The sequence below is a fragment of the Eleutherodactylus coqui genome, chromosome 4 (assembly GCF_035609145.1).
Source record: "Eleutherodactylus coqui strain aEleCoq1 chromosome 4, aEleCoq1.hap1, whole genome shotgun sequence".
NCBI lineage: Eukaryota > Metazoa > Chordata > Amphibia > Anura > Eleutherodactylidae > Eleutherodactylus > Eleutherodactylus coqui.
Window position 1 is genome coordinate 60991630 of NC_089840.1, and position 27128 is coordinate 61018757.

Below are 27128 nucleotides of genomic sequence, written 5' to 3' on the forward strand. Positions count from 1 at the left end.
ATATGTTCTTTTTAGAATTCTTCAAAATTTGGGTTAAAAATATAATCCTACTGTAACTGTCTAGATACTGAAAAAAATCAATTCTGTCTCCGCTTTTGCTAGTGTTAGACTTTTAGAAAAGCTGGCACCAGTGGAGGATTATTCAGAAATATTCTACAAAATCAGCAAATGTTAAAGTAAAATCTGTTGCTACAGTAAAGCTGACCAAGCAATTGCTTAGAGAGAATTTTAAGGACCGTAAAGCCAGAGGTACAACACTGACTGTCGTCCCTTCTGTGTAATTAATTTTACTTAATAAAGCATCGCTAGAATATCAGTACCAGCCCAGTTTTTACACTTTCTCCTGGGTGCTGTTCTGCAGTTTCCACCTGCGCTCTGTGAGCGGGACAAAGAAGCAGCGCCGAGAGAACAAGGAAAGTTTTCATGATTTGATGACATGGAATTTTCCTGAAACAACTGCAGACAAAATTCTGTAAAGTGTCCATTTTTATGTAGCCTAACCTCCATCATACACAGTCTCCATGGTTTTCTAGAAAGCCCTGGACGAAGAGCTAAAAATAATATCTAAGTATTACAGTTTTATAGAACTGGAAAGCTGAAAAATGTGAGACTTTCTGCAAATAACCTTTATTAATAATCTCCTACTGTTTTATGTCGACAGCTCCCATGCAGATCTACAGTATATAGACTAGTAATTATTAGGAAATTATAGTACCAGTAATTCTGGTGGCATGTCACACACACAGCTCTGCTACATGCACGTCACACACACAGCCCTGCTACATACATTGTTCATCCTGTACAACAGGGATCAGAAGCAGCACAGCAGTGGAGATGAAGGACCTGCGATGACCTTACCATCATGCTCCGCCCCTTATCACATGATGATGATGCTCATCCCGAGCGAATGACTTACTTGCTCCACCCCTCATCACATGACGTCATCAAAGATCCTGCATCCTTGTGCAGATTATGGGTGAACTACAAATGCCCTGCAGCCCCAGTTGCTATAAAACTATCGAACACCTAGCTGGACAGCAGCCATGTGCGTACAGGACCTGTGATGATGTCACCGTCACATGATCAGGGGCGGAGAGTGTAACTCCCTCACTGGGGATGAAGTACCTTTGATGACATCACCATCATGTGATCAGGAGCAGAGCATGTAAGTCACTCACAAACCGACTCACTCACGCACGGACGGACAGATTGTTGTTAGTAGATTGATAATGCCTTAGCGTGTTCTATGTCAGTTTGTAACTGAAATACTACCACCATGTGGTTGGATGACCACTTGTCACACTAAGGCATTTATATAGAGGTGGACTCAGCCTTGTAGCAGAGAGTAACCCCCACAACACTAAACTGCTTGTTCGGCTCAGCTGCTTCTGCTTCACCAACCTATGGCCGGACACTCCTACTACATTCAGCACCAACATCAAAGTGCTGTACAGAGATGTGCAGTGGTAGGCCAGTCGGGTAACCCGCAAAGGGACCTCCACATTGGTTTGTCCTGGCTATTTTGTGTATTCGAAATAGCTGATGCCTTTGCATTACAACTATTATTCCAAATTCCACTAATTAATTTTCGTGAGCATCTTCGGGCAGGGTATCTACTAGCAAATATATATGTTCACAAAGTTATTTCATTTTATATGCATAAAAAACTAGTTGTAGAGGTGGATATAAACTTTGCAAGAATAGTTTGTTGTTTTACCTACAATCTGAATTACACGTTAATTACTTGTAGCTGCAATAATAGATACGGGAGACATTAATACAACGTAAGGTTCATTAGTTCTTCCTTTTTGTGTGGGTTTTCTTCTGCAATTTTGTGATCTGTTGATTAATAGCCTAAATGGGGAAAATTCCCTCCACGGCACTCCAAACTCCTGTCTTGCTATTATCAGTAATCATAATAAAATGAAATAAGATAACTCAGTATGTACACATAATTATGCAGGGATTTACTCAGAACCCACATCCTTGTAAGATGTTGCCCTCGTAATCCCTAAGGCTCTGTTCCAAGGACCAGTAATAAAATGTAGAACACGTTTCTGTGTTCAAAGGGAAAATACTAAGCTTAGTAATGAGAAACAGGTAAGTAAAAGGCAGTATGATGGCAGGATCAGACTACACAGGGTTTTGTTTGTAGTCTGTTACCATGCAGATACATATCTGCATAGCGGCTGTTTACACCATATTGTAGGATATGTTAATAAACACTACTTTTGATCTGTGGATTTTTCTCTCGGTGAGAAAACCATTTCTAATGACATTATTTTGTCAGTATTGGTGGACTCCAGGCTAGTGAAACTCACTATCGAATTTACTAAATCTGTCCTATTTTTCTTATTGGCTTTCATATAGATAGTGATACATGTTGGATTTGCTGCCAACAGGAAAGCAGAAACATTTTTCCTAGTGCATCCAACACTTTCCTCCTATTCATGTCTTTGTTTTTTTGTCATGTCTAATTCGCGGGAAGACCGAGACAATTGCTCCGTTGGTGTCTGAATGGTTAGACAAAGGGGAGGGGGCAGTAATTGGTTCTTCTTTTGAAGGGGGAAATTACAACTGAGCAACTTAACAAAAGTTAATGTGCTGTGTTACTAACCTGAGAATAATATAAATGAGTTAATTGAAAGTTTCCAATCAGAAAAATACCGTGCAACCGACCCTCCTTAAAGCAGTTTTTTTCCCAGAATGCCTAATACAACCACGGTTCAAACACCTTGCTCTGCCATATTGTAATGAAACGTACCTTGGATCAAGGGTCTTAATGAGAATTCTGTTAGACGCCTTTTTAATTACCAGCACTGGAGAATGGTGTTGATCAAACAGCAGATACTATTGCAAGAAATAGTAACATTCTGTAACTGTATTAGTAGCATATTAGTGAAGACAAATTCCACCTAAGCTTATTATACTACATGGTCCAGATTGTGTAGTCAAGTTTAATGTGCACTGCATTATGTTAAACTTGCACCAATCAATAAGGGTCTCTCAACCAGACAGTATACCAGCTTCCTCCAAAAATCAGTAAGGGGGAAAAGGAGTTCTTCTAGCTTAAGAAGTACCAGAAGTTTGAATTCAGCTCCGACCAGAAATAATATAAGCTGAAGTGGATGGACATATGTCTTTTTCTCAATTATGGGACCAAGAAGAAACATCCTTAAGGTACACCCACATGGGCGTCCAAAATTGGTCCGAAAATTGCATTGGAATAGCATCCATTCATTTGAAAGGGTGTATTTACATGAGCTTTTCTTACGCGAATGAATAGTCAGTGTAAAAATAAGGCCTCTTCCACATGGGCGACAGTGATATCGCTGCGAGAAAATCGCTATAACGTCGCTACAAAATCATGCAACTTTGTAGCACTCTTTTGCCGGGATTTTCGGGGGGGGGGGGGGGGCTTGAAATATAAGCTAGACCTTGAAAATAAACCCTGGCTGCATGATAAAAAACAAAACAAAACAATGCATCACCTAAGAGGCGTTATGCGCTTCGCCACACGTCTCCTCTGCAGATCCGGAACTTGTTTGTTGTCTTCAGGGAGCGCTTTCTAGTCAAGAGTTTCGAAACCCCGCATCCAGGAAGTGCTGCCTCTGATTGGTTCTTGAGCGCCACAGCTCAGCAAATGAATGCCAGCGCTCGATGAACCAATTACAGCCGTTCAATGTGATGGCTGTGATTGGTTCATCGAGCGCTAGCTCTGATTGGCTGAGCCGCAGTGCTCAAGAAACAAGCAGAGCCATTCAATGCAATGAACCAATTACAGCCATAGCATTGAATGGCTGTGATTGGCTCATCGAGCACTGCCTCTGATTGGCTGAGCCGTGGCGCTCGAGAACTAATCAGAGGCAGCGCTTCATGGAAGCAGGTTTTTGGAAACCCCTGATCGGGAAGCGCCCTCTGAAGACTACAAACAAGTGCCGGAGCTGCAGAGGTGGCGTGCCGCGGAGAGCACAATGTAGGTGATGTATTGTTTGTTTTTGTTTTTTTCATGCAGCTTATTTTAGGGGAAACAGTAGGATTGTCCTACTGTACAAGTTGCATCACATTGCACAAAAACCACGTTTTCGTGCGATGCGATGCAACACAAAGAAAGGCCCCATAGGGAAACAGGGGCTACAAAACATTATTCAGTAACCCATGATTTTTTTTCTCACACTATAGCAGCCTACTAAACAGCAGTTCTCAGAGCGCACACAATAAATATCGCTCAAAAGATAGCAATAATCATTGTGTCTAAATGGGCCTTAAACCTAGTAGTCAGTGTGTTCAGGATTTTAGTGTTTTTTTGTTTTTTTTTAACAAGACAGTGGCATGGAAAATGTAAAAAAAAAATTCTTAAAAAAATATCTTTAACATAAAATAAAAACTTTATTTACACAAGTCATTTTTTTTTATTGCAAATTCCCTTTAAAGGTGTTTTCTGGGGTTGACTGGCTATAATAACTAATGATGTTACAAGGGATAAAATAACTATAAAATAGTTTTTTTAATAAAAAATTCCACAAACAATATGATTTATTATACTATTCTGGCTAGACATAAAGGTATAAATTGGAAACAAATGAAACATTGTCATCGCGGCTCAGCAAACACAAAAGCAATGTGACTCAACAACCGGCCACTTGTTCTATAGATCTCTTATTATTAACAGGCATGTGATGAGAGGGAGCTATGTATGGGTTGTACGGGGGCTGTAATGTGCACATGTGCATGTGGCTGAGGATACGTAGCAAGAATGTAAAAAAAATAGAGTTTTTTAAATGAAATAATTGAAGTGATTTTTTTTCCCCTTACAACATGGTCAGTTAAATCCCCAAAATAGGAACAATTCCAGGTAATCCCTTTAAGGAGCGCCTAGTGCTATTTTTCCACTTCCTGTCATGTATTTTGGGCAGTCCACTGTGCTGCACGCAATAAATTTTGATAACTACAAATATTGTGTCTATTTTATGTATAGGATGTATTGTCAGTGATACATGAAGGCATTGAAAATGGAGAAGAGGCCATCAGCTCATGCAGAGAAGCTTTCAGTGAAGAATGCACGGCAGCAGGTTTCAAGGTTTTATTTTGTTATAACATTACACATATAGTGATTTTGAAGTTTTCAAAGTTTTGTCTTGTAGTACTTCACATTTTTAGCACATAGACAATTCTATGCCAAGCATCTCCGAGGAGCCTGAAATAGTTTTTACAACATTGCTGTAAAAGTGACAGCTCACTGGAGTTATCTGGGGAAGACCTGATCAGGTTCTGAGGAACCTCAAGATTCTAGTGAACTCTGGCTGTTTCTTCAATAAAAATGAATGTGAGTAGCAAAGCAAACATAGCCAACAGATATGGAAGTGTTAAAGAGGTTGGCCCAAGTTGTAAAGTTGTCCCCTATCAACAGGATAGAGGGTAGCTTTATGATTGGTGGTGGTGTGACTACCTGGACCCCCACTCCTACAGAGGTCTGGTCTGTCCCTGAGTGAATGGAGTGGAAGTCATACAGGAGTGCCAGGACTCTATTTACTTCAATGTCAGCAGAGATAACTAGAGATGAGCGAACGTACTCGTCCGAGCTTGATGCTCGGGCGAATATTAGGGTGTTCGGGATGCTCGTTACTCGTAACGAGTACCACGCGATGTTCGGGTTACTTTCACTTTCCTCTCTGAGACGTTAGCGCGCTTTTCTGGCCAATTGAAAGACAGGGAAGGCATTACAACTTCCCCCTGCGTCGTTCAAGCCCTATACCACCCCCCTGCTGTGAGTGGCTGGGGAGATCAGGTGTCACCCGAGTATAAAAATCGGCCCCTCCCGCGGCTCGCCTCAGATGCGTTGTGACAGAGATCAGGGACAGTGGTATCGTGTTGGAGCTGCTGTAGGGAGAGTGTTAGGAGTTAGTGTAGGCTTCAAGAACCCCAACGGTCCTTCTTAGGGCCACATCTAAGCGTGTGCAGTACTGTGGAGGCTGCCTTTTGAAGTGGTGCACATTCTTTTTTTTTTGCTATATAGGCCGTGCAGAGCATTGCGCCCTGCAGTGATACTACAGGGACAGAAGTGGTGGTTAGGCAGGGAGAGTGTTAGGAGTTAGTGTAGGCTTCAAGAACCCCAACGGTCCTTCTTAGGGCCACATCTAACCGTGTGCAGTACTGTGGAGGCTGCTGTTAGCAGTGTTGCACATTTTAATTTTTTTCAAAATCGGCCGTGCAGAGCATTGCGCCCTGCAGTAATACTACAGGGACAGAATTGTGTAGGCAGGGCCAGAAGACATATTTTATTGATTGAATATAGTCAGTGGGCCTTTCCTTTAAAAAAAAAAGGGCAAAAAGTTCTATTTGGCCTGCCTCTGACAGTCCTCAGCATTCTGGGTACGTGTGTGCTGGGTGGAGAACGTAAAAAAAATCATACGCAGCCAGCTACGTTTAACAGCAGGCTTGCGCCAATTTATTTCCTGGCTGGGAAATCACCGCTCTGCTGCAGTTAATAACAGTGCAAGACTGCAGTTCTGTGACACACTGCAGGGCCACAACACATTTATTATTGATTGAATATAGGCAGTGGGCCTTTCCTTTAAAAAAAAAGGGAAAAAATTCTATTTCGCCTGCAGGCTTGCGCCAATTTATTTCCTGGCTGGGAAATCACCGCTCTGCTGCAGTTAATAACAGTGCAAGACTGCAGTTCTGTGACACACTGCAGGGCCACAACACATTTATTATTGATTGAATATAGGCAGTGGGCCTTTCCTTTAAAAAAAAAAGGGAAAAAATTCTATTTGGCCTGCAGGCTTGCGCCAATTTATTTCCTGGCTGGGAAATCACCGCTCTGCTGCAGTTAATAACAGTGCAAGACTGCAGTTCTATGACACACTGCAGGGCCACAACACATTTATTATTGATTGAATATAGGCAGTGGGCCTTTCCTTTAAAAAAAAAAGGGAAAAAATTCTATTTGGCCTGCAGGCTTGCGCCAATTTATTTCCTGGCTGGGAAATCACCGCTCTGCTGCAGTTAATAACAGTGCAAGACTGCAGTTCTGTGACACACTGCAGGGCCACAACACATTTATTATTGATTGAATATAGGCAGTGGGCCTTTCCTTTAAAAAAAAAGGGAAAAAATTCTATTTGGCCTGCCTCTGACAGTCCTCAGCGTTCTGGGTACGTGTGTGCTGGGTGGAGAACTTAAACAAAAATCATACGCACCCAGCTAAGTTTAACAGCAGGCTTGCGCCAATTTATTTCCTGGCTGGGAAATCAAATCACTGGTAATACACCATGCTGAGGGGTAGGGGTAGGCCTATAGGACGTGGACGCGGGCTAGGACGCGGAGGCCCAAGTCAGGGTGTGGGCACAGGCCGAGCCAGTGTGGTGGCCAGGGGTAGAGGCAGGGCCAGACCGAATAATCCACCAACTGGTTCCCAAAGCGCCCCCTCGCGTCATGCCACCCTGCAGAGGTCAAGGTGCTCTACGGTGTGGCAGTTTTTCACAGAGACGCCTGACGACCGACGAACAGTGGTGTGCAACCTTTGTCGCGCCAAGATCAGCTGGGGAGGCACCACCACCAGCATGCGCAGGCATATGATGGCCAAGCACCCCACAAGGTGGGACGATGCCCGTTCACCGCCTCCGGTTTGCACCACTGCCTCTCCCCCTGTGCCCCAACCTGCCACTGAGATCCAACCCCCTCTGAGGACACAGGCAGTACCGTCTCCTGGCCTGCACCCACACCCTCACCTCCGCTGTCCTCGGCCCCATCCAGCAATGTCTCTCAGCGTAGCGTCCAGATGTCGCTAGCGCCACAGTTTGAGCGCAAGCGCAAGTACGACACCACGCACCCGCACGCTCAAGCGTTAACCGTGCACATTGCAAAATTGATCAGCCTAGAGATGCTGCCGTATAGGCTTGTGGAAACGGAGGTGGAAAAGCATGATGGCGGCGGCGGCCCCGCGCTACTCGGTTCCCAGTCGCCACTACTTTTCCCGATGTGCCGTCCCAGGCCTGCACGACCACGTCTCCCGCAACATTGTACGCGCCCTCACCAACGCGGTTACTGCCAAGGTCCACTTAACAACAGACACGTGGACAAGCACAGGCGGGCAGGGCCACTATATCTCCCTGACGGCACATTGGGTGAATTTAGTGGAGGCTGGGACAGAGTCAGAGCCTGGGACCGCTCACGTCCTACCCACCCCCTGAATTGCGTGCCCCAGCTCGGTGGTGGTATCTGCGGGGGTGTATGCTTCCTCCACTAAACCACCCTCCTCCTCCTCCTACGCAACCTCTGTCTCGCAATCAAGATGTGTCAGCAGCAGCAGCACGTCGCCAGCAGTCAGTGTCACGCGGCGTGGCAGCACAGCGGTGGGCAAGCGTCAGCAGGCCGTGCTGAAACTACTCAGCTTAGGAGATAAGAGGCACACGGCCCACGAACTGCTGCAGGGTCTGACAGAGCAGACCGACCGCTGGCTTGCGCCGCTGAGCCTCCAACCGGGCATGGTCGTGTGTGACAACGGCTGTAACCTGGTGGCGGCTCTGCAGCTCGGCAGCCTCACGCACGTGCCATGCCTGGCCCATGTCTTTAATTTGGTGGTTCAGCGCTTTCTGAAAAGCTACCCCCACTTGTCATACATGCTCGGAAAGGTGCGCCAGCTCTGCGCACATTTCCGCAAATCCCACACGCACGCTGCCACCCTGCGGACCCTGCAACATCGGTTTAATCTGCCAGTGCACCGACTGCTGTGCGACGTGCCCACACAGTGGAACTCTACGCTCCACATGTTGGCCAGACTCTATGAGCAGCGTAGAGCTATAGTGGAATACCAACTCCAACTTGCGCGGCGCAGTGGGAGTCAGCCTCCTCAATTATTTACAGAAGAGTGGGCCTGGTTGGCAGCCATCTGCCAGGTCCTTGGAAAATTTGAGGAGTCTACCCAGATGGTGAGCGGGGATGCTGCAATCATTAGCGTCACCATTCCTCTGCTATGCCTCTTGAGAAGTTCCCTGCAAAGCATAAAGGCAGACGCTTTGGAATCAGAAACGGAGGCGGGGGAAGACAGTATGTCGCTGGATAGTCAGAGCAACCTCATGTCTATATCTCAGCGCGTTGAGGAGGAGGGGGAGGAGCATGAGGAGGAGGGGGAAGAGACAGCTTGGCCCACTGCTGAGGGGACAGATGCTGCTTGCCTGTCATCCTTTCAGCGTGTATGGCCAGAGGAGGAGGAGGAGGAGGGGGAGGAGCATGAGGAGGAGGGGGAAGAGACAGCTTGGCCCACTGCTGAGGGTACAGATGCAGCTTGCCTGTCATCCTTTCAGCGTGTATGGCCAGAGGAGGAGGAGGAGGATCCTGAAAGTGATCTTCCGAGTGAGGACAGCCATGTGTTGCGTACAGGTACCCTGGCACACATGGCTGACTTCATGTTAGGATGCCTTTCTCGTGACCCTCGCGTTACACGCATTCTGGCCACTACGGATTACTGGGTGTACACACTGCTCGATCCACGGTATAAGGAGAGCCTTTGCACTCTCATTCCCGAAGAGGAAAGGGGTTCGAGAATGATGCTATACCACAGGGCGCTGGTGGACAAACTGATGGTAAACTTCCCATCCGACAGCGCTAGTGGCCAAAGGCGCATTTCCGCGGCCCAGGTAGCAGGGGAGGCGCAGAGATCAGGCAGCATGTACAGCGCAGGCAGGGGAACACTCTCTAAGGCCTTTGACAGCTTTATGGCTCCCCAGCAAGACTGTGTCACCGGTCCCCAGTCAAGGCTGAGTTGGCGGGAGCACTGTAAAAGGATGGTGAGGGAGTACGTAGCCGATTGCAGCACCGTCCCCGGTGACGCCTCTGCCCCCTACAACTACTGGGTGTTGAAGCTGGACACGTGGCCTGAACTCGCGCTGTATGCCCTGGAGGTGCTTGCTTGTCCTGCGGCTAGCGTCTTGTCAGAGAGTGTGTTTAGTGTGGCTGGGGGAATCATCACGGATAAGCATACCCACCTGTCAACCGACAGTGCCGACAGGCTTACACTCATCAAGATGAACAAAGCCTGGATTTCACCAGACTTCTCTTCTCCACCAGCGGACAGCAGCGATACCTAAGCAATACGTAGGCTGCACCCGCGGATGGAAGCATCGTTCTCTATCACCATCCAAAACGGGGACCTTTTTGCTTCATCAATCTGTGTATAATATTCATCCTCCTCCTCCTGCTCCTCCTCCTGAAACCTGATGTAATCACGCCGAACGGGCAATTTTTCTTAGGCCCACAAGGCTCAGTCATATAATTTTTCTAAACAATTTTTATACGTTTCAATGCTCATTAAAGCGTTGAAACTTTCACCTGAACCAATTTTCATTTTAACTGGGCTGCCTCCAGGCCTAGTTACCAATTAAGCCACATTAACCAAAGCCATTAATGGGTTTCACCTGCCCTCTCGGTTGGGCATGGGCAATTTTTCTCAGGTACATTAGTACTGTTGGTACACCAATTTTTGTGGGCCCTCGCCTACAGTGTAATCCAATAAATTTTTGGCCCACCTGCATTACAGCTGACATAACATCAGCTGTGATGGGCAATGCAATGGGATATATTTATGTACCGCCGGTGGCTTCCTGGCACCCACCCATGCTGTGGGTCCACAGGGAGTTGTTACTACATCTGTCCACTTGTAAAGAACCCCAGTCTGACTGGGGCATGCAGTGTGGGCCGAAGCCCACCTGCATTAACCACGACATTACCTCAGCTGTGATGGGCAATGCAATGGGATATTTTTATGTACCACCGGTGGGTTCCAGGGAGCCACCCATGCTGTAGGTGCACACGGAGTTTAACCTACATCTGTCCACTTGTAAAGAACCCCAGTCTGACTGGGGCATGCAGTGTGGGCCGAAGCCCACCTGCATTAACCACGACATTACCTCAGCTGTGATGGGCAATGCAATGGGATTTATTTATGTACCGCCGGTGGCTTCCTGGCACCCACCCATGCTGTGGGTCCACAGGGAGTTGTTACTACATCTGTCCACTTGTAAAGAACCCCAGTCTGACTGGGGCATGCAGTGTGGGCCGAAGCCCACCTGCATTAACCACGACATTACCTCAGCTGTGATGGGCAATGCAATGGGATTTATTTATGTACCGCCGGTGGGTTCCAGGGAGCCACCCATGCTGTGGGTGCACACGGAATTCCCATTGCGGAGTTGGACCTGGCTGTGACTATTTATAAAAAAACGCGGTCTGACTGGGGCATGCAGACACCTTGACAGAATGAATAGTGTGTGGCACATAGGTTCCCCATTGCTATGCCCACGTGTGCAGCTCCAGATGGAGGTGGCACCGGATTATATTTCTCATTGCTTCTGTACAGCATTGTGGACTATCGGCACGCCCCTTTTATGGGGGGGTCGCTGCCTAGCCATGCCAACCCTCTGCAGTGTGTGCCTGCTTTTCCTGTGGCAGACGCACTTATAAATAGACATGAGGGTGGCGTGGCATGAGGGCAGCTGAAGGCTGGGCAGGGACAATTTGGTGTACGCTGTGGACACTGTCGTGGGGGGGGGGGGGCGGGTTGGGCAGCATGTAACCCAGGAGAAGTGGCAGTGGAGTGTCATGCAGGCAGTGATTGTGCTTTGTTGGAGGTAGTGTGGTGCTTAGCTAAGGTATGCCATGCTAATGAGGGCTTTTCAGAAGTAAAAGTTGTTGGGAGGGGGGCCCACTCTTGCCGGTATTGTGGCTTAATAGTGGGACCTGTGAACTTGAGATGCAGCCCAACATGTAGCCCCTCGCCTGCCCTATCCGTTGCTGTGTCGTTCCCATCACTTTCTTGAATTGCCCAGATTTTCACACATGAAAACCTTAGCGAGCATCGGCGAAATACAAAAATGCTCGGGTCGCCCATTGACTTCAATGGGGTTCGTTACTCGAAACGAACCCTCGAGCATCGCGATAATTTCGTCCCGAGTAACGAGCACCCGAGCATTTTGGTGCTCGCTCATCTCTAGAGATAACCAAAGAACTTGAACTTGGTAATCTCCAGTGCTGCCATTGAAGTGACTAGAGTGGGACCAACCAGACGCTTGTTCTTGTGATTGGTGGGGGTCCAGCGGTCAGACGCCCACAATCATAAATTTATATATATTTGGCACAACTTATTTAAGCTAGTCATTCAGGGAATAATTTTAGCTAGATTCCATAAATTTGATCTAAGGAACGGAAATGGGTTTAACATTTAAAGGAGTTGTTGAAGTTGTATATGGCAGTTTGTTAAGTTAGTGCACGGGGAAGGAGTTCTCCAGAGATGGTACAACTTGGACAACCCCTTTAACCTTGAGCATACAATATCTAATGAAGTGACTCACTAACAATATCTTTTACTTGATCTTGTTTTAACCATTTCCAATCCACTGTCTGACGTCTGAAGACATTCTGATTGAAGGCTGTACAGCTCCGATGTCGGAAGACGTCCGGCAGGGTACTCTTACTGTATATTACTGGCCGCTCTGTTGTCAGTGGCCTCTCCAGCATGTCCCATACAGCAGTACTGGCTCTAGCCAGCAGATGGAACCATTGTATAATGGCAGAAAGAGAAAAAACCCTCGGAAACTCTGAATCCAAAATTGGATTGCAAAGGGTTAAAATGTACTGTATAGCATTATTGCACATTCCTATTAAATCTTAACCCCTTTGACTCTACAATCTGGATATTTAAATTGGCGGTTTTATGTTTTTTAAATTATTAAACACAGATAGTTTAATAAAACTGCCGTTCTCTGGACCAGGCTGTCATGGCGAGAAGTTCAGTAATACATTCATAGGAGAAAGAGTACTCCTGTCCAGAGCGCCGAGTTCCCCCTCTCCGAGTGTATTGCTAAATTTTTCACGGAAGCTCATGCTTGTCCCGGGAGGCTGCTGCTACTCTTGGCAGGCTCATTAGCGTGTTATACCACTACACAATCGCGCCAGGTACCAACGTTCTTAATTCTTATCTATACCTTCTACCTATTACTCTGTGCTAAACTATGGAGCGTTGTTTTTTCCTCTTTTTACATGATGAGAGGTTGACCTTAGTAATCTGACAAAGAAGTGAAATAAGTATGTGTTTGTTAGTAAAATGCCAGAAATTGTGCCAAATGTAAGTGCCAGCTTCTGAAAATTAAAATTAAACACTTTTCTCCTTCCTGTGAAAAGGAAAATCATCAAATAATAAAAATAACCGAAATCCCCAAATACCATCACCTTCCAATGTGGGCATACATTAATCATTAATTCTGGATGAACTAAATGCCCTATCAGAATGCCTCTGCCCTATTCCACCATGCGCCCACATATGCAGAATGGAGGCTTCCCAAAGGCTCAAAAAGTAAACCCAACTCTCCATTTATATAGTTTTTGCCTTATTCCCATCAGCTCTTAAGCTTAACAAAAAAAAAAAAACGGTCACTCAACTGCTTTACCACCACATACAGATGTCAGATAAGGAGGACAGGCTTAAAAGGAATCTGCTGTCACTTTTGTGCCCCATAACGTACGCTAGGAGTCTGAGGAGGTGTGTTTCATACTCACCAAGTGCCCCGTCCCAGTGCTGTGTCCATGTGATGTTGGCGTAAGCTCGTACTCTGTCCATTCATCTTTATAGAAGAGCACACACACAAAGCCAGCTGAAAAGAGTCACGCTACGTACGCACGCCAACTTTGTGGGGGGACAGCACTGGAACGGGGCACCCAATGAGTATCAAACATAGCTGCCCAGGCTTCTTGTTCTCTTACCTTTAAGCTCCATACCAAAGCGTCCTCTCTTGTGTTTTATTTAGTTAAAACTAAATTGGCTTGGAACCAAGGGTCCCATTTTTGCTGACCATCCCTTTCCAGCCACCATGATGCATATCGATATTCACGTCATCAATGTTTTCTATATTCCTTGGTATTTCCCCAATCTTGCTCTTCAAGCCTATCTGGCAAGCCTTAAATGTTTGGCTATTAAATACAGTTTTGAACTGTGTCTGAGAACTCACCGCCTCACAGGAAACTTCTTCCTATTGGTTTGTTCTTCCAATAGGTTTGACAGACATTCATGCAAATGTCTTCAGTTTCAAAGCAGCTTCTAATTCAGAATTCTACAACTGCATTGGAACCCTTGTGTTATATGGATGTAAACGGAAGACAGCGGTGATCATGATCATTTAAGACTCTTGTTTGGCAGACGTTGGGTCAACCAAGGTAAATTCTTCCCTGCCCATCCCATGAATTATATGTATGTCTACGAATTTAATGAACACTCAGTAGATCGAAATTCCTCTGGCTGAAAGTTCTGCAGTTACAGTAAAAAGTAGGCAGATGGATTATGGAAATGAGTGCTTATTTTTGCAAATCATTGGTGCAATTGAGATTTTCTATGGACAGGGATGCAAATATGTAAAATAGATTTGTTTCCATTGTGCACAAAAGTTCAATGTGATAAAATAACATTTACTCGGAAAGTACATTTTGCCCGCTGCCATACTCTGTAATAGGACAATACAAAAGAACGCTGCATGCTTCTCAATAACCTTCTCACGTCTCTACCAATTTCTATCCTTTCTGCTAAGAGAGATGAGTGGTCTCCATAGCAGCATTTTAAATACAGCAATATGCAGAAAGAGCAGTGAAGGTGTTCTCTTAAATATCATCATTCCCCATACCTATGAGCCAGACAGAGAACAGGGGTAGTCTACAATGTACCAGACAGTCCTTTACACAAAATGTGCAAAAGTAATAAGATCTGCTATGATTTACTATAAGCCGAGGGATAGAAATGTGAGAAATTAGAAGCAGAAATAAAACAAATAAATGAATGTAATTCAGAACTGTTGAGTTAAACAATCTTCATACAATTTTAAGGTATATTCGTATACAGGAGCGATCAGCAGGGAGAGGCATATGACACACTTCAGAAATACCTGGAATATTAGGGAGTTGGAATATTTTAGTGCCTTATCATTAGTCATTTTAAAGGGCCACCAGTGAAATTTTGTTTCACCCATTTATGTAGCTATACCCCTAGTATATATAAGTTGACACCCTAACTCTTCAGAGGGGGACACAGGCACCCCGGCACTCTAGTTTGTTTTGGGTCCATGCGTGTGTGTTAATTCACGGGCAGCCCATGGACACATTATAGCCTATGGGGCTATGCACACTGATGATTTTTCATGTACATTAAAAACTAATTGTATGTCCTATTCGTGTTCGTATCATGGGCAAGAAATAGGACATGCAAATGCATGTCAATGTGTGGGCCGTCTGTATATCAGGTAGCACATGGATGGGTGTCCATGTGGTGTCCGATGCTCAAGTGTAAATTAGCGAATGGCGAGGGTTGGAGGCCTTACTGATCATGATCTCACAGCTCCTGTCACACAGTTATAATAGAGGAGATCACAGCTCATCCTCCTGACTGTATAATTATGATCTGTAGCTTATTCAGATAAATATAAAATGTTATGGTAGTGTTTTCCATGCAGCAGAGATGTCCTGTAGTATGCTTATGTAACCCTGTGCTGATACCTCATGGGATTGATAGTATATCATAGTAAAAGTGAAAGCAGACATTTCAGCATCAAGATGGTGCCTGATAAGCATCAAACAGGAGGCTGCACTGCATGGAATTGAATGCAATATAAAAAGGAGATCTCCAGGTTGTGAAAGGCAATCAGGAGAGGGAAACAGGGATGGAAAAATGTGTTTTCGATGAAGTGGTTTTTTAGGTTTAGAAGAAGTAATTTAAGCATTTTCTATTACAACATATTTACATGCAAGGGTAAAGGATGTATTTCAAAATCTTCATGGCAGGCTTAAAGAGTAACTAAACTTTCTGCATAAATCAGTAGTACAGTTGAGTATAAAAAAACATTGTAATACATCTTACTAGAGAATATTGTTTCTTTCCCCCAGCAGCTCCCTCCTCCTCCTCCCCTTCCATAGACTAATATGGGCTACAGCTATTGCAATCTGATCTGTCTGTGTATGGACGTCACTGTATGGATGTTATCAGTGCATTCAGAGTCAGTGATCAGTGCAGGCTGGGGGGAGAAGTGGCTTATAGACAGAGAAAGAAGCATTTTTCCCTAATAACAAGATATACTATAAAAATGTCTTCTATTCTCTCGAACTAATCATTTATGAAAAAAGTGTAACAGTTTAGGTACTTTTTAATTTCTGTACTGCAGACCTTAATACAATCTGAACTATTTTGCTAGTCACCTTTGAGAAACAAACTTAAAGTGAATGTCCACCTTTTAATTGTGACCATGTTGATTTTAGATCAATATTTTGCGCTCATTAACTTTTTTATATATCTTGACTGTTGGCAGTGAAATCCCATATGTGGATACAGAAGTTAATGATATGATTATGCACACCTGCTGCCACCAATCAAGGGTTACCACTAGAGATGAGCGAGCGTACTCGGAAAAGCACTACTCGCTCGAGTAATTTGCTTTATCCGAGTATCGCTGTGCTCGTCCCTGAAGATTCGGGTGTCGGCACGGAGCAGGGAGCTGCAGGGGAGAGCGGGGAGGAACGGAGGGGAGATCTTTCTCTCCCTCTCTCCCGCCCGCTCTGCCCCGCTCCCCGTTGCGACTCACCTGTCAGCCGCAGCGGCACCCGAATCTTCAGGGACGAGCACAGCGATACTCAGATAAAGCAAATTACTCGAGCGAGTAGTGCTTTTCCGAGTACGCTCGCTCATCTCTAGTTACCACCATTTATTAGATTACTGTATACTGTTTTATCATTGGGTTCCATATATAAATTATGCAGTATGCGTCCAAGCTGCACTAGTAGGCAGGCAAAGCTTTGACATTTAATTCAATGGCTGTACAGGCAATCTGAAAATAGCTTTAAAGATGCAGTATATTAGCACATTTTATAGGTTAGAAAGAAAATCAAATGGAAATTAATGATACTCACTCGTTTTAACCTATTTATGAACACACAATGTATATGTATGGCATTTGGTCCTGAGCTTTAAAGTCACACCATTGTAAATGTAAGGCAAAGCTCTTGCAATCTATCAGGAGCAGGTCGGATGCCTAGCTGTCAGTGACAGCCATGGACCAAAAACCGAAGCAGTTTATAATTGCTGTCCCAGGCTACATAATGGTCAATAAGCACTATGTAGTGATTGGAGGAATTGGCAGTGCTGTTGCCCTCTTTTGTACCCAAACCATGTGATCCGCGCCTGTTAAGAATAAGCAGCTCTTTAAGTGTCAGATGTCATGCCAGGGGGCTCTATTCACCTGTAACTGGGTGTTCCTTTGGATGTACCAGTTACAGTCAAAAACTGGAAAACGAGTACAATAAATGCCAACATTTGAATGTCTTTTGTGATGTCATCGGGGGCATAGTATGTAAAAAAATACATACAAAGATAAGTAACATAAATGATAAAAATTAGAGATGAACGAGCACGCTTGTTTAACCCCTTAAGGACATGGCCTATTTTGGGCTTAAAGGGGTTGTCCCGCGAAACAAAGTGGGTCTATACACTTCTGTATGGCCATATTAATGCACTTTGTAATGTACATTGTGCATTAAATATGAGCCATACAGAAGTTATTCACTTACCTGTTCCGTTGCTAGCGTCCTCGTCTCCATGGTGCCGTCTAATTTTCAGCGTCTAATCGCCAGATTAGATGCGCTTGAGCAGTCCGGTCTTCTTCTTTTCTGAATGGGGCCGCTCGTGCCGGAGAGCGGCTCCTCGTAGCTCCGCCCCGTCACGTGCCGATTCCAGCCAATCAGGAGGCTGGAATCGGCAATGGACCGCACAGAAGACCTGCGGTCCACCGAGGGTGAAGATCCCGGCGGCCATCTTCGCAAGGTAAGTCAGAAGTCACCGGAGCGCGGGGATTCAGGTAAGCACTATCCGTTTTTTTTTTTTTTATCCCTGCATCGGGTTTGTCTCACGCCGAACGGGGGGGCTATTGAAAAAAAAAAAACCCGTTTCGGCGCGGGACAACCCCTTTAAGGACACAATGATTTTTGGCGGATTTTCTTCTCCAAAAACCATAACTTTTTTATTTTTCCGTCAACGCGGCCGTATAAGGGCTTGTTTTTTGCGTGGCGAACTGTAGTTTTTATCGGTGCCACTTTTGGGTAGATTTGACTATATTGTAAAACTTTTTTTTATGATAGCAGGGAGAGAAAATGCATCAATTCTGCTATAGATTATAATTTTTTTTTTTTACAGCGTTAATTATGCAGCATAAATTACACACAACATTTTTTCTGCGGGTCGGTACGGTTACAACGATACCAAAATTCTTACATTTGTTTTTGGTTTTTCCACTTTTCTGCAATAAAAACCCTTTTTTTGGAAATCCTTTTTTTTTCTAAATTGCTGCATTCAAAGTCGTGTAACTTTTTAATTTTTCTATGTATGGAGCTCTGTGAGGGCTTATGATTTGCAAGGCGAGCTGTAGTTTTTATTGGTACCATTTTAGGGTACATACAGCATTTCTGATCACTTTTATTGCATTTTTAGAAAGGCAAAATGCTAAAAATTAGCATTTTGCCTCAGTTTTTTAGCGTTTTTTAAACACTTTTTTCCATGCACACTCAAAAGGCGTGTGCAGCTTATTGTACGCGTCATTACGGACACGACAATACCAAATATGTGGGGTTAAAATTTTTTTTTTTTTACCTTTTTTATGCTATTATGGGAAAAAGACTTAGATCGCGGCAGGGAAGGGGTTAACAGCGGGGAGAGAGTGAGAGAGACTTTTCCCTCTCTGTCCCCCCTGCTGCTCCCTGCTCCCCTTCCCGCTGGCACCCGCCGCCCCCCCCCCCCCCTCCTTCCAGCATGCTGCTCGGGGGAGTACACAGTTACTCGATAAGACTGCTAATCGATCAAGCAGCCGCCTTAAACGAGCGTGCTCGCTCATCTCTAATAAAAATTGAAATGAAAAACAAAAATGCTCTCTGTTCCAACAGAAACTGTTATAACCAAATGATATGTCAAAATGATGGAAACAAAATAGTGTAACTTTGCAAACTTTAAAAATAAAGAACTAGAAAAAAAGTAAGATGCTTTTTATACACATTACCCTAATAAAACCAAAAAAAAAGAAAGAAAAATATTCTATTAAAAAAAGTATTAAAAACACAACAACAAAAAAAATCACAGTAATAATTGTTTTGGCAGCCCAAGAAAAAGTCAGAGCGGTTGATAATATACTTAACAGAAATAATAACAGATTGGGTATTCCCAGTTTGGGTAAAACCAAATCCTATCTACTCTAATGTGTTCCACAGAAGCCAATCTATTTCAAACTTCCCCTTGGCTATATAGATCTTTAGTATTTTCATAACACAGATCGCTGCATTTACCACTCTGAGACCACAGAGGAAACATATGTTGCTAAAGTACTAGTTGCATCTTTTTACAGTCGTCTCGCAGTAGGACTTTGCAGTTGCTATACAAGTTTGCAAATAATATCAGTCTCTAAAAGGACCGTTACGAGCAATGAACGTAAGAGAAATATATGGTTACTGATCAAATCATCACATCCCTTATGTATAGCATTACTTTTGATACACTGTAAATATATCACAACTTTCCATATGTTACGGAAGGAAATTTAAATAACTGTAATTGCATGTAGGGTAATTTCGACCTTGAGGTAACGGGACTATAATTGCTATAATACAATACATACAAATCTCTGCACGAAATCTCCAAGCTGTCTGTTTTGCAATTGCCAAGCACTAATTAATCAGCAGGCTATGAACACCGGATGTATGGAGGTGGACTGGTGTGTTAGATTGACTACCAAATTCTTCATTTTTTTTTTTTTTTTGCTATTGACGTGACAGAATGTCGACAGGCGAACATAAGCTCTTAATTATAGACTTCCTATTGAAAATAGTCCCATTCCTTTTTCTGAGCTCAACAACATTAAAAATTATTAACAGGAACCCTTTGAGTATATACCGTTGATAAAATGTAGTTTGCTATACAAGCCTCGGTCATAGATTCCATCATACGTAGGTAAAAACCAGCAGAATCTGACAAATTCCAGCATACGTTACTAGGTTCCATCAGGCATTGATGGTATCCAGCTGACCACAAAGTTCTACACTTAGAAGCCGCTTAAATGCTTACTGACTTATCAAACAACTTGAGATAGCCAGTGTGATAACTAGAAAAAGTGCAAATCACTAAAATTATTTTTTACACTTTAAAGCGCTGACCACTAGGGGCCTCACTTCCTTCTTACTAGTTGTCCACTGCCTGTTGTCAAAATAAGTATTTCCTCTAGTAACAAAGATAGCAAGACAGAATACAGGAATTGGAGGTGGGTGTTGTGTCATGCTGCTATAAAGACTATAGAGAGGTGAGATGGGAGGAAGAGGTTGCCTCAAATGAAAGATAGTCATATAGACATGGCTGCTGCTAATAGCAAGCATGTTAGTGTTACAGCTACACTGCTTAGAACTGCTGTACACTGTTCTCTATGATGCTGTTATGTTTTTGTGTGTGCTACAGAGAGTTAGGGAACATAACCTGTTGTTTTTTCTATGTGCAGTCTATGGGAGAGATCATAACATGACTCTCCTCCCACCAGCTCAGAGACCACTGGCAATTACAGACTGAACCTGCAGAGGGGAAAACTGGTGAAAAATGTAGGACATAATTCATATAATGGCCAAAAATGATGCCGTTCCCCATGTATACACAGGGCAGCTTATTATGAAAACTCACCTGAATATCAGGTATGCTTTAAATTTCCAAAGCACTCTATCAGTAGTTGTAAATCATGAAATGTATTAGTTCACTTCCTTACATGCAACCTAATAAAGAGTAAGAAGCTGCTAACTTTTCTTAAGATGTCGTTTTCCCCTTACCTACCTGGACCCTGTGCAGCTGCATAAGTTGTACATTTGATATATCCATCACTGAGTTAGGACATAAAGTTAGCAAGAATTAGAAAATATTCCAAAGTAGTAAAAGACCAAGGTAACCCCAATATCATGGAGTAGATAATCTCAGATGAATATGGATTATAGAGGTAGCCTACTTCTTTGAATTGTTTGTGTGTTACGTTTGTAGAACCATTCTGTGAGAATCATAAAACATTATTTTTTTTATCTATCTGGAGACCAACTAAAAGCAAAATGTGCCATGCTCTACCAGATGTCATATTATGTAGAATATGGAGGCGGGTGACCAGAAATGATCTCTGACCTACTCTGCCTCCATTCACTGAGGGATCCTCACACATTGAAAGAACATGAGTGATTATCGCTGGGCTGACTGTCCCTTGTAAAGAGTCTTTGGACAGTTCATTTAGCAGGAAAGGGATACCTATAGTTTGGAGATGGCAAATTAAGCCAATCATGAGACAATTAAGAGGGTTCAATAAGAGATGGGTTGGTTTCTCAGGAGTGGCTCGAGTTTGGGAAGTGACAGGCTATTACCAAGGGCTTGTGGGAGCCTCTGTGATGGTATGAAACTTAATATGTTGTGTGCACAGGTTTTGTGTGCTAGACCTGTTAGAGAGGGTCTATGCTGGTAATGTATAGTTAGTGGCTAGATGGACAGTGTTTTGCTGAGGATAAACAAAAAGGTGGCTGAAGCTTGATTGAAGAGAATCCCTTGTGTGGAAGTGAGTTCCTGTACATCACATGCAGGAAGATGACAATTCTAGAGAGTGACTCATCCCCAAGTTGTTATAGGCTATATTCACATTTGCAAACAATAATCTCACAATGTGTCTAAGATGATGAAACAACTTTGCTGTATTGATTAAAAATATCCTACCATTTTGTGTATACAGCTCCTATGTAGATGTATGTGTTTCCAAGGTTACAGACTACAAACAAACCCTGTGTAGTCTGACCCTGCAGTTACATGCGCTCTACTTCTTACTACTATTTTTACAATAATAACCAGGAGCGTAACTATAGGGGATGCGGATGCACCCTGGCCCAGGACCCTTAGGAGGGTCCATAAGATCTATCTTCTCCATATAGTAAGCTTAGTACTATGAATAAAGCATTATATTTGGGGACCCTATTAAAAATTTTGCATTGGGACCCAGGAGCTTCAAGTTACGTCTCTGATACTAATTATAACTATTTATATCTATATATACGGTATGCTGAATATACATTAAAAAGAACAATTAGGAGACAGATAGAAGTAAGTAAAACTGTAGCATCAGACTACACCGGGTTTATTTGTAGTCTGTTACCATAGAGATACATGGATCTTCTTAGGAGTTGTAGTCACAAAATGTTAGATTTAGCTCAAGATGATTTGTAAATCTATTTTTTTGCTTTGAGATGCAATAAAGTGAAATGCGTTCCAAGGTGAACATTGTTTTTGAAGACATTGTTCCGATCATGGGACCTTACCACTTCCTGGCAATCTTGTCCTGGTGGCCAGTGCATCTAGGCTTCCAGAGGTGGCTGGGTTTCACAGAAACAACCAAACATCCTGCGCTACCCTTCGCAACTGTCATTCGCGTCTATGAAAACATTGTAGCACAGGATACTCTACTTTTACCGTAAAACACTGCCAGTGCCACCTCTGGGACTTTTGATGCAGTAGCCAGTGGGGCAAAAGTGATGGGATGGGGTAAGATCGGCTGTTAGCTGGAAAAAGGTGAACAAACTGTTCCGAAGAAACTACATTGCTTCAAACACTTACTGTACAATGCAGAATATGTACCAACTCTTAACATGTACCACTTTCAGTTTTGTTAAATGTGCATACTTGTTCTACTTTGTGTATGTTCTATAGACTTTCTCAATGCAGCACTCTAAAGGTCATCTAACTTCACTTAACAGATTTTATTCAAAGCTGGAATTACAGCAATTTGGCCGTTTTCCGCTTTATAAATGTTATCTTCTTATGTGAAAGTTTAATGTACATGCATTTTATTGTTATTTAGGCATTATGGTGAAATTTCCATATAATGTACAGCAGTTATATGGTCTTCATAAGTTATTTTATTTACTTGTCCATTTCTTCACTCGCTGGCATTACCTTATGCTGCACTCACCTTAATTTCAACTCCATAACCGGAATACACATAGACTGTATAACTGCAGTCAAGGCCAGTGTTATACCGAGTACTTCTATAAACTGGAGACCGGAGAACGCCCTCAGGAGTAGTAAAGTTTTTACTGCAGGGTTCTGTAGGAAAGAAAACAGTGTCATAAATGATTGTGTCCCACCATTTAAAATTCCTTTTTCTCAATCTTAGTTGAAATGGCACACCCAATAATTAGATATATAATAATGTAGCATAGCTGAATTAGTCATTTGGCATAGTATGTAGGGAGGCAGTTAACCTATGGAATGATATAAATCTTGTTATTTGTATATTGTCAACTCATACCACAATGCTTTCAGATAATTTTTTTTATTTATTACCCCCAAGTTTTACCGACCTCAGAAGGATGAGTCAACCTAGAGCCGGCTACCTGAACCATGCGGGGATTAAACTCACAACCTTCAGGTCATGTTTGAGAGTTTGGGACTGCATATTGCTGCCTTGACACTATGTGCCACACAAGATATTGATCTGCTGAGTAAAAAACCCTAAAAACTAAAACACTTCCTTACACGACTATGTATTATGTTAAAACGTGTAGAAAAACTTGAGAAAAACTACATAAGTTTGGTATCACCGTAATCATACTGGCCCATAAAAGTTCATATGTAGAGATGAGCGAGTATACTCGCCAAGGGCAATTGCTCGAGAGAGAGCATTGCCCTTAGCGAGTACCTGCCCGCTCGAGAGGAAAGGTTCGGGTGTCGGCGGTGGGCAGGGAGCTGCGGGGGAGAGCGAGGAGGAATGGAGGGGAGATCTCTCTCTCCCTCTCTCCCCCCCCAGCTCCCCCCTGCTGACTGCCGCTACTCACTGCTCCCCTGCGCCGGCACCTGAACCTTTCCTCTTGAGCGGGCAGGTACTCGCTAAGGGCAATGCTCTCTCTCGAGCAATTGCCCTTATCGAGTATACTCGCTCATCTCTATTCATATGTCATTTTTACTGCACTGTGAACGCTGTAAAAACTAAGCCCACCAATAATTAGCATCTCTTGTCCTTGAGGGCTTGTCCTGTTCTACATTACATAGAAAGATCACTGATGTCAATACCTAGCTGGGGCATTGCGGCAAAAATTAAACTTAGGCCTGTGTCACATGGGTGTATTTGAATGCACAAAAAGTACAGTAAAAAACGCACTTGTGCTCACAAAACACAACACTCATTGAGCAAAAATGCTGAACAAATGCACGCACAAATACACATACGCTCTTGTGACACAGATCTTTCTGCTAGGTTTCCCTACAGATTACAGCTAACCACTAGGTGTCCCATTAGGGGGACGCTTTGTGATTACTTATTCTTGAATGACCCCTTTAAAATGTAGGGATTGTTCAAAGAGTAGAGTCCCTTTAATTATTAATTTTTGTTCTTTGCCTTAAGCAACATGAAACAGATGATTCTAGGGGTGTTTTTGGAAGGAGCCATTTATCGGTACGGATGAATGAGAACGACTGAGCGATCGGTATTTAAACCAAAGTGATTAGCAAACGAGCCAACGATGATTGTCATGCTTGCATGAAATGAATGATAAGCAAATTAATTACCATCCATTGTTTGATCGTTGGCCATGTTTACACTGAACGATTATTGTTCACATTCGAACGATCCAGCCATCTTTTGAACATTATTAGAGATGAGCGAACGTACTCGGATAAGCACTACTCGTCCGAGTAATGTGCTTTATCCGAGTATCGCTGTGCTCGGGGCTAAAGATTCGGGTGCCGCTGCGGAGCGGGGAGCTGCAGGGGAGAGCGGAGAGGAACGGAGGGGAGATCTTTCTCTCCCTCTCTCCGGCCCGCTCTGCCCCGCTCCCCGCTGCGACTCACCTGTCAGCAGCGGAGCGCCCCGAATCTTTCAGGACGAGTACAGCGGTACTCGGATAAGGCACATTACTCGGACGAGTAGTGCTTATCCGAGTACGTTCGCTCATCTCTAAACATTATTCATTCCAAGGTAAAGGTATCCTAAGGGAAAAAATTACAATATTGTTGGCCACAATCATCTGTAGATACTACTGTTGCTCAGAGTTTATTGTGTGTTGTTAGAGTTTGAGGACAGAGGACATCTCACCTTAGGTTGTCCGTAACCACTTTCTCATCTACAGTTTGAATATACCAATGGCTTCCCATTTTATAGTCATTTATATTGCAGTAAACAAAGGAAAGGGAAACCGATCTGAAGGTCACATAGTCCTTTTCTCCATTTAATTATGGTGACAGGACAAATGTAGAGCCTTACTGCATAAGTAAGCATGCTGTCATAAATAGATACCAGATGTGCATGTCACTTGCCAAACATTTTGCAGGCTACAGAAAGTTAAATATATACAGGGTGTGTACCGAAATACATATCAAGGGGGTAAATAAGTTCTTTCCCTCATTGCATGAGAGTATGTGTGTGGAACATGCTTGTTCCAGTGCTAAAATAAGTAAAAGTAATCAATTTAAGATGAATTAGCATAAAGGCCCATTTACACGCAACGATTCACTCAAAGTTCATTCAAACAATCAAAAGTGAGTGATAATCGCTACGTGTAAACGCGAAGCCATCGTGCACTATTCATTCACTTGTTGTTTAACAGCCTGCATAAAAATAGTCGTTAATTCATTCGCTTGCTGTTTAACAACACAATGACTCATGCCGCGCTAGACAATGTCTTTTTCTTTGTACTAATTAAAAACCTCCCACCTAAAGATTCTTCACATAAACATACGCCCACCTGAGCAAACAACATATACAGTGTTTACATAAGTAATGAGTGAAATGGTGAGGATTTCAAAGGATTATCTTTATGTGTAAATGCTCAGCATTTGAAAAGAAAAAAGGTAATTGAGTCGTTCATTCGTTCGTTTGTTCAAATGAAAATTGTTGCGTGTAAATGGGGCTTAACATATGCATTTATTCATTGGTAGCAATGAAATGAAAAGGAAATATGGAAAGCTCTCTTTTGGCCCTAGGTAGGTATTTCTGTGAACACCCTGTATTTGTAGTTACAATGGGCTAGTATTTCCCTAATTACCTGGTACTGGCACGGTCATGGTCACAGTTGTGGTAATAATGGTGCTGGTGGTAGTTTCCTCTTCTTCTTCATTCAGTGTAACTGGTGTTATTTTGGATAAATTCTTTCTTATACCCTTCTTTTCCTTTATAATGCCGGTGCTTTCCGTTGCCCCAGATATGCCAATATTATCTGGCGTGGTAGGCGGTAAGTGAGAATTAGCCATTGGTAAAGGTTCTATGTGGCTTAGGCTTTGTTTAGATGCATAATAAACATGATCCTTCTCTGTTAGGGGTGCAATATGAGAATCCAAAGTTGGCAGTGAATCCAGGACTGGTGACGATGAGACAGTGTCCTGTATTTCTCTTCCATTTTCAGTGACCATAGAAGTGGTGTCCATTATCATTGTAGATGGAATAAGAGGAATAGTTGGTGAAGAATCATCATGGGATGTCGATAAATGGTCTGCATGTGCCAGATTAACCCTTGTTTTCAGCGCAGTCAATCTATCTTTCAAATCACTATCATCCTGTTTGTTTCTGGTAAAGTAAGGTGGTAGATTTTGGAAGTCTTTTTTCATGATACTTTCATGAAGAATCCCCTCTAAAAGTGGGTGGTGGTTCAACAATGTCATAGTGGGTGCTGTTGTGATGAAAGGCACCTCTCCTTCTAGATCCTCTGTTAGGGTGGTGGACGTTGTATCTTGATTTGGATCCCATCTTCCAGTTGGCTTATTGCTTATTTCATTTGTTACTGCAGATATCAAACCTAGATAAAATAAGATAAGAGAAATTAATGATGAAAGCTGCAATCAAACGTCTACTTACAATGTGCATTAGTGATGAGTGAACTATTCAAAAGTTTGGTTTGGCCGGGTTTACTGAATTTGGGCAAGGCGTTTGGTTCTGTCCAATTTAGTTTGAACTGGAACTTCACCAGTGCCCCGAAAGCTGGTGTATAGCACTGTCTAAGAGCTATTAAAATGCGTAAAACTCTTCGGTCAACCAGCAGTGTATCTAAGTATTTTTGAGCTGTTTTAA

General features: G+C 43.3%; 1 protein-coding gene across 1 annotated transcript in view; it reads right to left on the reverse strand.

Annotated features, from left to right (window-relative positions):
- Positions 1–26924, reverse strand: part of SEZ6 (seizure related 6 homolog) — a 268918-nt gene extending 241994 nt beyond the window's left edge. The window contains exons 1-3 of the mRNA XM_066601545.1: positions 26906–26924; positions 26110–26856; positions 23040–23173 (exon numbers count right to left, since the gene is read on the reverse strand). Of these exons, the coding sequence (XP_066457642.1) occupies positions 23040–23173; positions 26110–26856; positions 26906–26924 (900 nt within the window). The remainder of the gene's footprint in view (positions 1–23039; positions 23174–26109; positions 26857–26905) is intronic.
- Positions 26925–27128: the final 204 nt, after the last annotated feature.